At 34.2% G+C, this 12,071-nt stretch overlaps 2 protein-coding genes across 3 annotated transcripts in view; one reads left to right on the plus strand and one right to left on the minus strand.

The window, feature by feature from the left end:
* The window catches only part of LOC111697140 (chloride channel protein 2), a 28,218-nt gene extending 19,018 nt beyond the window's left edge, over positions 1-9,200 (plus strand). Inside the window, exons 16-25 of one of the 2 annotated variants that reach the window (XM_023467039.1) lie at positions 5-370; positions 1,280-1,455; positions 1,784-1,919; positions 3,279-3,325; positions 3,391-3,466; positions 4,389-4,508; positions 4,792-4,850; positions 5,058-5,121; positions 5,615-5,752; positions 7,257-9,200. In XM_023467039.1, coding sequence (XP_023322807.1) covers positions 5-370; positions 1,280-1,455; positions 1,784-1,919; positions 3,279-3,325; positions 3,391-3,466; positions 4,389-4,508; positions 4,792-4,850; positions 5,058-5,121; positions 5,615-5,752; positions 7,257-7,595 — 1,521 coding nt within the window. In that variant the 3' untranslated portion in view covers positions 7,596-9,200. Of the gene's footprint in view, positions 1-4; positions 371-1,279; positions 1,456-1,783; positions 1,920-3,278; positions 3,326-3,390; positions 3,467-4,388; positions 4,509-4,791; positions 4,851-5,057; positions 5,122-5,503; positions 5,561-5,614; positions 5,753-7,256 lie in introns of those variants that run through there. The other variant, XM_023467046.1, reaches the window with a different exon arrangement.
* Positions 9,201-10,048: 848 nt separating this feature from the next.
* LOC111697290 (alpha-crystallin B chain) lies at positions 10,049-10,828 on the minus strand. Its single transcript, XM_023467232.1, has one exon. The coding sequence runs from the start codon at positions 10,778-10,780 to the stop codon at positions 10,148-10,150; it is 633 nt and encodes a 210-aa protein (XP_023323000.1). The 5' UTR covers positions 10,781-10,828; the 3' UTR covers positions 10,049-10,147.
* Between the last annotated feature and the right edge of the window lie 1,243 nt (positions 10,829-12,071).

Consider the following 12,071-nt stretch of genomic DNA (forward strand, 5'->3'; position numbering starts at 1 on the left):
TAAGATTGGAGCTGCTTTTGGTCGCCTAATAGGGGAGGGGATGCACGTTTGGTTCCCCGAGGGAATAAGATACGGATCTCAAATAAGTCAGATCATTCCTGGCGGTTACGCAACCGTCGGAGCCGCCGCATTCAGCGGTGCTGTGACGCAAACTATATCCATCAGCGTCATTGTGTTTGAGATGACCGGTCAGGTGACGCATTGCGTCCCTGTACTCATAGCTGTGATAATAGCGGTATTTGTTGCCAAGAACCTGGAGTTGAGCTGCTACGACAGTATTATCAAGATCAAGAAGCTTCCTTATCTTCCTGATATTATTCCCAGCAGCTCAGGAGCTTACGATGTATTTGTCGAGAACTTCATGGTGAAGGTTAGAATTTATCAAAAACAATCGGTGATTTGTTGGGCGGGTTGGGGACATTGAAGTAAAAAGTTCCAAACAATTTTTAGCTTTTCCACTTTGAAGACACTGTCAACATAATTTCAAGTGACCCTGCCAAATTATGGACATATCTTTCTTTTTTCTGAAAAGGTTTAAACTTATTTAAGAGTCCTGTTGTGAATCTGGCATAGAACTTTTTAAATGGAGGCTCACTTGGAAACCACTTTTGCAGTCCTAAGAGAAGTGAATGAGATCCTTTGGATAATAAGATATAATAAGCGATTGGCAGAGGCGCCCCCCCCCCTTCATTAATTTTACTTCTTATGGGGATTTAGCAATGAGAGCTGAATAATGTATTATCTAGGATATTATGTACATCTGGTACGGTATGCTTTACAATGTGCTGAATATTGTATTAACTAGGATATTATGTACATCTGGTACGGTATGCTGTACAGTGAGCTGAATATTGTATTATCTAGGATATTATTTACATCTGGTACGGTATGCTGTACAATGTGCTGAATATTGTATTAACTAGGATATTATGTACATCTGGTACGGTATATGAAGTATATTGCGCTAAATACTGTATTATCTAGGATATTATGTACATCTGGTACGGTATGCTGTACAGTGAGCTAAATATTGTATTATCTAGAATATTATGTACATCTGGTACTGTATGCTGTACAGTGAGCTGAATATTTTATTATCTAGGATAGTTTGTACATCTGGTACGGTATGAAGTAAAGTGAACTGAATATTGTATTATTTAGGATATTATGTACATCTGGTACGGTATGAAGTACAGTGAGCTGAATATTGTATTATCTAGGATATTATGTACATCTGGTTCGGTATGAAGGACAGTGAGCTGAATATTTTATTATTTAGGATGTTATGTACATCTGGTACGGTATGAAGTACAGTGAGCTGAAGCGTATATTGACCGAGGGGAGGAAGCTGAAGGGGTTCCCCCTGGTGGACAACGCAAAGCAGATGATCCTCCTGGGTTCAGTCCAGAGGCATGAACTCATCTCCGCGATAGAGTTGCATATTTCTAAAGAAAGGTTCGTATCTGAACAATTTCTTTTTCTTCAGCATCTATGCCTTGCAAATAGATTTATCAATTAAAGCAGGTGGTATTAGATAATATGGATACAATCAGTACAGTTGTACTTAACGTCAAGATTATTTAGTAATATTTAATGTCGATGTAAGATTAATTTAGACATAAAGTGCATGATTCTCGTTTCCATCTTGATAATCTATTTGATCTACAACGTAATTCTAAGATAAATGTTTTAACTTTATTATTATTGATCACTTAGAATTTAAGGGTCCCTAAGAAATAAAACAGCAGTCCTTTCAATTTGATAAACTAAATATTTTGTTAAGGAGGTTAGAAGAGGCCTCAAAGCGACGGAAAAGTGAGATTAAGAGAAGACAGAGAGAGGAGAGGGAGAGAAGAGAGGAGGAAGCAAGAAGATTGTTGGCTCTAGAAAATGAATCTGATGATGATGATACAGAGAAGGTAAACAGGGATTAAATGTTTTCTTTATTGCTCGTTGCTGAGTAGTTCTTTGAGTCATAGATGTGTACGTAGAGTTCCAGCGTAATTGATATTACTCTTCTAGTGGTAACGTGGTCACAAACAAACTACCAAGTCAAATTCTTATGGTCTCAACTGCATATTTACTATAATTAACATTTAAATTAAATCGTGCATGTTTTAAATCATATTAAATCATTTTTCTAAAGAGCTATCGTAAAGTTGTTAAAGTAATACCGCAAAAGTTTTACCATTTCCTTTGGTCTAGATCGGAGTTTAATCTCCTGTAATCTGTTGTACCAAACAGCGAGTAAACATATTCTGGTAACTTACAGTACGTGATTTAATGTTTTAAACTTAAAAATTATTGCTACACTGTTTGTTTTTGATTTGATATATCTTTATGGATTAAAAAGATGAAGTTAATGAATGTATACTATTCCTGGAACCTTGACTTCAATTATCCCAACTTTTACTTTTATCTCCTCCCCCCTCCCCCTCCCTCCTGAAAATTCTAGAGATAATAAGTGTGTAGAGAAGCTCAAAACAGTATTTACTTATTGCATCTTATCTCAAAGCTAAGCAAAACAAACAAATTTGTTTGTTTTAAAAATTGCAAATTTACTTGAATAATGTATGGATAGATATTGATGTATTTACACAATTGCTGATGTGCAATCAGAAGGAAAACATTTCAGGGCTAATTTTTCCTCAAAAAATGCCACCTTAGGACCCTGAAAACTGTGAAAGAATAAGTCTCCTGTTCAGACTCAAGTTATGATTTTCAGTTGTTTTCAACTCGAAACACAGAAATTTCGTATTTAATTAGTTGATTTAAGAGCAATTGATGAATTGAATGTCGTCTTCCTTTTCCAAAGTTTTATGTGTCCCGTTGTACTTGAAATAGTATTGAACAATTGCTTTTTATGTAATATTTTATATATAAAAATTTCCGAAATGTTTTTTTCTTTGGTTCGCTGATTTACCTGACCTGATTTACCATTTGGAGATCAGAGTCCGAATTTAATGAATTTGAGCCGCGTCTCAAATCCGCCAAAAACCGGTTTCAATTGAGTGCCGGCTTGATTCTTGAAACATTGAATAAAATTTTAAATGGATCTAACCATATCAAATTCAAGCCGCGGCTCAAATTCGGCCTCAGAAATGTTTTAATTATTTCTCTTTAGGTGACATAAGATTTGTTAAGGATAAAACCCTTTTTTGCACATATTGGTCTTTATTTTGCAACCTAGCTGTGTTTGGATCCGTGGATCCACATTTTTTTAAGGTTTCGATCGTAATAGATACATGTCTAAAACTCATTGTTCAAATCTTTTTCAGGAGGCCGAAATTGTGAATACAACTCCCAAAGGACGGAGACCAAGCAGGTAAATTTTTTTATTACTTTTTTCTTTTTTTTTCCAAGAAAAACTAAATCTGATCCTAATCCTAGGTTTGCTGTCTCCACCGTCAATGCTGAAGACAACTTGGAGAAGCTTAACCTTGACATAGATTCTCCTGCTCTTAAGGTAAACCTTGATATATAGATTCTCCTACTCTTAAGGTAAACCTTGATATAGGTTCTCCTGCTCAAGGTAAACATGATTTAGGTAAATCTTGATATAAAGGTTCTCTTGCTCTCAAGGAAAATCTTGATAAAGATTCTTGTGCTCTCAATGTGAACCTTGATATAGATTCTCCTGCTCTAAAGGTAAACATTGATAAAGGTTCTCCTGCTCACAAAGTAAATCTTGATATAGGTTCTCCTGCTCTCAATGTGAACCTTGATATAGGTTCTCCTGCTCTTAAGGTAAACCTTGATATAGATTCTCCTGCTCTCAGAGGAAACCTTGATATAGATTCTCCTTCTCTAAAGGTAAACATTGATATAGGTTCTCCTGCTCACAAAGTAAATCTTGATATAGATTCTCCTGCTCTCAAGGTGAACCTTGATATAGATTCTCCTGCTCTCAATGTGAACCTTGATATAGGTTCTCCTGCTTTCAAGGTAAACCTTGGTATAGGTTCTCCTGTTCTCAAAGGAAACCTTGTTATAGATTCTCCTGCTCTCAAGGTAAACAATAAACATTGATAAAGGTTCTCTTGCTCACAAGGTAAACCTTGATTTATAGATTCTCCTGCTTTAAAGGTAAACCTTGATATAGATTCTCCTGCTCTAAAGGTTAACCTTGATATAGATTCTCATGCTCTCAAGGTTAACCTTGATATAGATTCTCCTGCTCTAAAGATAAACCTTGATATAGATTCTCTAGCTTTCAAGGTAAACCTTGATGTAGCTCTTAATATTTTGCTCAAAATATATTATTGAAATCCTTATCTTTATTTTTAATGATAGAAAGAAGTACAGAAAACTATATCGGTTTGAAAACTCTAGTGAATTTAGATATATGTATTAAAATAAAATAAAGTAACAAATTTGTTTGATTCTAGGCGCTAGCAATGCTGAGTACGATGCCACGGAAATCCATTTTAAAGAAAACAAACGAAGCGAACAATTTGACAATTCATGGAGTTGGTCGCTCGCATTCACCCTTCTACTCTCCATACGAGGTTCATTCATTCATTTATTCATCCTTTTATTCATCTATTCATCCTTTCATTTATTCATTCATTCATTTTTTTCACCTATTCATTTATTCATTCATTTATTCATTCATTTATTCATTTATTCATTTATTTATTTATTTATTCATTTATTCATTTATTCATTTATTCATTTATTACCTATTCACCTATTCATCTATTCATGCATTCATGCATTCATGCTCTCATGCTTTCATGCTTTCATGTTTTCATGTTTTTATGTTTTCATGTTTTCATGTTTTCATTATAGACTGTATCCGGAGCTGAAAGATGGAGAAACACTGTAACAACTATGCAACAGATGCTTCGGTATAAAAATTCAAACCATATTTGAAATATACTTAGAAAAATAACATTAAAGATACATTACTAAATCTCGGGTTCCCTCGACCCATTTTGTTTACAAAACATCGGTTTTGTAAACACTTGATAATGTAAAATTTTATAATCTTTACTTTAAAAAAGTTGTTTATAATTGAAATGTTGTGCACAGTCATTTTACTAAAATAAATCTAGGCGAGGTGGGCCAATGGGCAGCAACCGTAGTTTTGATTTCCAGTACAACCTGGAGGGGAAAAGGGTAAGCTTTGTTTCGATAGTTAAAAACCATCTTGGTTTGTAAATTTAAAAATGAATTTCTTGATCTTCACCAGAATTTTTAAACATTGTACAATACATGTACATTATGCATTTACAAGTAGTCCAAATTTTGTTTTTTTGTGTTTTGCAATTTTCAATATTTGGGTTTTAAGAATCTACTATGAATTGTACGTTTGAAGGGGTGAACAAATTATGAAAAAACTTGAAAACTGTTGAATGGAATGTGTCAGTTAAAAATAACATTCTCTCCTCTTTAACAAATTTAGTTGACGTCACATTTCTCTGGTCAAAAACTTTTTGATGAGAGAAAGAGTTAACTCAATATAAAGTTTCCAGCTTTTATATTAAAACCGTTTTTTTAGACTGTTTCCCGGCCTGACCTGACTCTGGAGCTTTTATGTTAAACCCGTTTTTTAGACTGTTTCCCGGCCTGGCCTGACCCTGGAGCTTATATGTTAAAACCGTATTTTTAGACTGTTTCCCGGCCTGATCTGACCCTGGAGGAGCAGAGGGAGTGGGAAAAGCAGGAGATGGAAAAACCGGTCAACTTTGCCGAGATCAGGATTGATCCAGCTCCATTCCAGCTCGTGGAGAAGAGTAATCTACTCAAGGTAGGATTCAGAGCACAAATTCAGATAGTATCAAGGATACAGATACAGATACAGATACAGATAGGGTTCAAGTTCATCTAGGATTCAGGATACAGAAAAGGGTTCAGAGTTTAGAGATAGTGTTCAGGATATAGATAGATACAGATAGGGTTCAGAGTACAGATAGAATTCAGGATACAGAATTGGGTTCAGGATTATAGAAAGGGTTCAAGAAATAGATAGGATTTCGGTTTTGGATAGGGGTCAGAGTACAGACAGGGTTGAGGATACAGACGGGATTAAGAGTACAGATAGGTTTCAGGATACAGGTAGGATTCAGGATACAGATAGGTTTCAGAAAACAGTTAGGATTCAGAAAACAGTTCGGATTCAGAGTACAGATAGGTTTCAGGATACAGATAGGTTTCAGGATACAGATAGGTTTCAGGATACAGATAGGTTTCAGGGTACAGATAGGTTTCAGGATACAGAATGAATTCAGATTACAGACAGGTTTCAGGATACAGGTAGGATTCAGGATACAAATAGGTTTCAGGATACAGATAGGTTTCAGGATACAGATAGGTTTCAGAAAACAGTTAGGATTCAGAAAACAGTTCGGATTCAGAGTACAGATAGGTTTCAGGGTACAGATAGGTTTCAGGATACAGATAGGTTTCAGAAAACAGTTAGGATTCAGAATACAGATAGAATTCAGGATACAGATAGGATTCAGAGTACAGATAGAATTCAGGATGCAGATAGGTTTCAGGATACAGATAGGTTTCAGAGTACAGATAGGTTTCAGAGTACAGATAGGTTTCAGGATACAGAATGAATTCAGATTACAGACAGGTTTCAGGATACAGAATGAATTCAGATTACAGACAGGTTTCAGGATACAGATAGGTTTCAGAGAACAGTTAGGATTCAGAATACAGATAGGATTCAGGATACAGATAGGATTCAGAGTACAGATAGAATTCAGGATGCAGATAGGATTCCAAGAATACAGATATGATTCAGGATACAGATAGAGGTCTGGAATCAGAATATAGTATACAGATAGGGTTCAGAGTACAGATAGGATTCAGGATATAGATAGGATTCAGGATACAGATATGGTTCAGGATACAGATAGGGTTCAGGATATAGATAGGATTCAGAGTACAAATAGAATTCAGGATATAGATAGGGTTCAGAGTACTGACAGGTTTCAGGATATATATAGGGTTCAGGGTAAAGATAGGGATTTTGGATACAGATAGGGTTCAGGAGGAAATTATATTTTAAGATTAAAAGGCATTTAGGTCTGAAACCAATTACAAAAAAAATCAAAAAAAAACTAAAATTAAGATTTGATAGTATAAAGAAATAAATGATTTCACAAGTTTGTGTGATTTAAAATAAAAATTGTTTCTAATGAGAAACTGATGTTGAACGTGTGCTCTTCTGCCAAAAAAACACTGCTTTCGTCTTTAAAATAGAAAGGAATTAAGTTATATTTGATTAAAACTTGTTCTAGGTTCACTCGTTGTTCAGTATGCTTGGTGTCAATATCGCCTACGTCACGGCCATCGGTCGACTAATCGGTGTTGTTGGTCTCAAGGAACTAAGGGAAGCCATTGAAGGCACCAATGCCGGAAAGAAGCCAGAGGAAGCGGTTCAGCCGGAAGACGAAGAAACCGGTTCCGCACCGCCACTGCCTGCGATTGCCCAGCCAGTCGCCGAATCTGTTGACGTGAAGACTTTTGAGAATGAGAAAGGCGATGGAGTGGAGAAGGAAGAGAAAGAGGTTAAGGAGGATAAGAGTGATGAGAAAGATACTGAGGATGAAGAAGTTGTGAAACTGTTGTCCAGATGACCTAGAATCAATGTATCTTAATCACGTTGGATTTAAAAAAAAAATTTATTTTAAAAGCCTCATCTGTGTTTTCATGCATGTAAAGAGAACATGAATAATTGTTCACCAATCTCGTGTTGGATAAAAATTATGAACTTAAAGATGATCGGGATAAAAATGTTCATTTTCAGACTAAATATGACTTTAACTCCAGAATAAAATACTCATACTAAGCACAAAATTTGTTACACGATAAACTTAATTTAGAAAATCAAAATTTCCTCAATTTTTAATATTGTAAATTCTTTATCTTTTCTCTTAAATTCATCTTTTAATACTAAATACAACATGTACATTTTTCAAATTTAATATTGTTAATTTTACGAACATTAATACGCTGTAAAGATAATTGTTCTAATTTCAAGGACAATTCCAGTGAAAAAAAATTAAATCAATTCATTGAAATATGCGATTTAATAAGTTTACACGGAAAAGATGATATTTTTTGTACCAATACATTTTATAATGACTGCTGCTTGAAAATCCTAAATCTATGGCATTTTTTGATAATTATTGTAAACTTCAAAGACTTATCTTATTCCCAATCTCCAATCTCATTTAACCCATGTAAGATCATGAAACATAATTACCCTATTAGCCATGAAAGATATTTTACTAAGAATGTATAGTCTTGATGTACCGAAACCGTGCAAGATAAAGCCTCATGACTGTACTGGTTGAGCAAATATCAAAACATGAAAGATATTTTACTAAGATTGTATAGTCTTGATGTACCGAAACCGTGCAAGATAAAGCCTCATGATTGTACTGGTTGAGCAAATATCAAAACATTCCAATTCCAGTTTTTATTTAATATTTTGTCAAGACGATCATTAATCAAGTTCATTAATGTACCATATATTCCTAAACATTGTACTGTTGTTGTAAACAAGGAGAATTATATAACGAAGGAAAGAGGGATAGGTTTAGTGTGTACACATTTTATAATGACGGTTAGGGGCTGCAAGGTCAAAACAATAATTGCGATCAAAGACAGCAATTGTTTAGAAATATTGATTAAGTATTTACCCCTATCTCTCGTTCCTTTAGTCTACTTTTATTGATTGTAAACATATGCCCCATCACTTTCCTCATGTAACTTGTGAATTTTCATTAATTTAAAGGGAGTGTTAACGAAATCATTAAACAGAGATATACTCAAAATTATCTTGACAGTCCATTTAGCCATAAAAAGATAAAGGGTAGAAATTTTAGTTAATATTTTTTGACAAATAATTTGTTAACACCAAGAAATTACTAAATATTTTCTCAATTAGATTTAACATGAATTTAGTGCTATTAAATGAAGCAAATGTCTACGTGTTGAGGTCATGTTTTGTAAATAGTATTTTGGACAAAACTGAAAATTATTATATGGTCCCACCCCCTCTGTGACTATAACTGTGATGAATGTATAATATGAACAAGATACGCACAATCGTACGCTTTGAATTTCAACTGATAATTTTGTTAAACATTTCTACGATAGGATAAAATTATATGTTTACAATAGTTATTAAATAGATTGTTATCAAGTATTTATCCAATAAATGGGACAAAACCGTTGTTTTATTGCTTATTATGAGATCAATTGTTTTTATCATGATTTTATACTAGCCAATTCTGTCCGTCTATAACCTGAAAAAAGTCTTAATAAATAGAAATAGTTAATTTGTTGGTTAACATGGTACTACCTCGGAGAACATAATTCTTCATAATGATAATAAGAACTAACTGAAGTGCTCGTGGAATTAAAAAAAAAATGTTAAAGAAAAAATTCGATTTTTTTGCCTTCGTTACCCTAGGGGTACTCAAGGGTTCCATCAATAAATGTCACCGAAGTTACCGGCTGTTTGGCCGCTAAATCTGACATATACAAACTAAATATTAAAATACTAAAAAACAATTGATAAACCCACATTACCCTAGAATTTTTTATAATGTGGACTTTTATTACTTAAATTGAACACAAAATAAAATAAATGATTTTGCAATGCTTTAAACTTTTTTACTCTTCAATCTATAGATTATCTCTGATATTTCAACCTTAAAATTCACTAAACTAACTATAGTTTTTACTCTTCAATCTATAGATTATCTCTGATATTTCAACCTTAAAATTCACTAAACTAACTATAGTTTTTACTCTTCAATCTATAGATTATCTCTTATATTTCAACCTTAAAATTCACTAAACTAACTATAGTTTTTACTCTTCAATCTATAGATTATCTCTTATATTTCAACCTTAAAATTCACTAAACTAACTATAGTTTTTCAAAATTATGTTAGAATTAGAATTTGAAATGAACATTTTTTTTTATCGAATAATGGAAAAATATTTAGAACTAAATTTAGATATTTTATGCCATGGCCATTGATAGGTTTAAAGTGAAAGGCAATAACTAACAATAATACATGTGAGATTTTATTGATCAACAATTTTGAGCAAAATCACAAAAATATATATAGATATGTATAGTAGCGGTTTGTAAATATGCATTTTGTTGAATCTACATGTATCCTGTGTAAACCCAATCGTCAGCATCTAGTGCCTCTAGGACGGGTTTACTCCCTACACCTCTCCGAGCTATAATCACCAGCACTCCATCCTTGGATAGGTTTGATATCACATCCTTCTGGTCCAACCCGGCCGGCAGAACATACTTACGTCGAAACTGACGGATCGTTGAACGCTTTCCGTCGTCCATCTCGTCTTTATGGTATCCGACAACAACTATTCGTCCGTCTTCCACAGTTACACAGATCTCGTCCGGTTTGAAAATATGCGTGTCGAGGGTGATTTCCAGTTCGTCCTTGGTCTCCTTGAACCTAATGAGCTCGTTATCCAGGTCTCTATAGATCTCTAGTGCATCCTTGTTATCCTGCAACTCCGGGAGGGAGGGCAGCATCCATTTGCGCGGAAAATGAAGGATCTCCACCTCGCCCTCCTCCTTGTTATATCCTAGAAACGGCATGTAGGCTAGGTTTCGGAAAAATCCTCGAAACTTGTTCAAGACTTCCTTCGACACCTTGACCACGCTCTCCTTCAGCTCGTCGAACTTGTGCCAGTTCGCCTTGAAGAATGGGTCGTGGAAAAAGTAGTCTCGAAGTGTTATTGGAATTTTTGAAATCTCGACGTTCATATTTAGAGTAAAATATCCTCTCTTCTTGATGGTTTCGGCACAATTGAAAAACTGGGATGATTGGTAGATTTTTGGTCAACATTTAATTACGCAGAATCCTTTACCATGCGGGCAGCGGCTGTAAGGGTCAATAGCTATTTCGCATTTAACCCCCCCCCCCCCATCCCAAATCAGATTACGGGTTTAAGCTAGGTTTGATTTCAATTTTTTAATTAACCGTTTGCCAGTTGCTATTGCTGAAGTTTCCGAATAGACAGGTGCATCGACAGGGCCGGTAGGGCGGCCCTGTAAAAATTGTTCAGAGGTGCACTTTTTCTTTTGAATAGATATATATGAAACTAAGAAAAATCCAAAATATTTTTTTATTTTTGACCACGTGATTTTTTGGCCATTTTTTAACTTTATTGATTTTATTTCTTAAAACTTTTATAAAATCCAAAGTTTTTGACTGAGAATAATGTTTTATATCATTTTGGAAATCACAGATAATGGTCCAAAAGATAAAACCAACTTATACTGAATATTTTGAAAAAACGGAGTTTTTTGAACTGTTCATTAATCGGCCATTTTTGAAGGTATTTCAAAAAGTTATGACATTTTAGAATAAGTACAAAATATAGAAAATGAAAATAAAAATTATTTTTTTTTGTTCAGTTCTCAGGGTATGTTAGTGAGCTGCAAGTGCGCATCAATAAAATCGATGATTTTGGGGCTATAACTGCTTATAAAACTACGATTTTCCAAAATATTCAGTAAAAGTTGGTTTTATCTTTTAGACCATTATCTGGGATTTCCAAAATGATATAAAACATTATTCTCAGTCAAAAACTTTGAATTTTATAAAAGTTTTGAGAAATAAAATCAATAAAGTTCAAAAATGGCAAAAAAATCAGGTTTTTTCCGACGGCACCGGAAAAAATGGTCAAAAATAAAAAATATTTTGGATTTTTCTTAGTTTCATATATATCTATTCAAAAGAAAAAGTGCACCTCTGAACAATTTTTACAGGGCCGCCCTAAGGGCCGGGGGGATTCCCCCATGTGATTATTCAGGGCGGCAACCCCCCCCCCTCGGTATCAATTTGTTAATGATATTAAAGTGACTAGAAATGTAAGGTTGCTTTTATGTCTGTTATGTAGTTTGCCAAAAAAAAAAAAAAAAAATGTAATGTTAAACATAACAATTTTCTATGCCATGCCAGTATCTAGATTTCATAAAATTTTAGCCAAATTAAAGGCAGCAGTTCTGGTAATAAACTAATTTGGAGGGTAATTAGTAATTACACTCATAA

This window comes from Eurytemora carolleeae, unplaced genomic scaffold (assembly GCF_000591075.1).
Source record: "Eurytemora carolleeae unplaced genomic scaffold, Eaff_2.0 scaffold65, whole genome shotgun sequence".
NCBI classification, from domain to species: domain Eukaryota; kingdom Metazoa; phylum Arthropoda; class Copepoda; order Calanoida; family Temoridae; genus Eurytemora; species Eurytemora carolleeae.

Bases quoted from the DNA above. Each gene is read 5' to 3' on its own strand.
- LOC111697290 (XM_023467232.1), bottom strand. From the start codon at position 10,780: ATGAACGTCGAGATTTCAAAAATTCCAATAACACTTCGAGACTACTTT.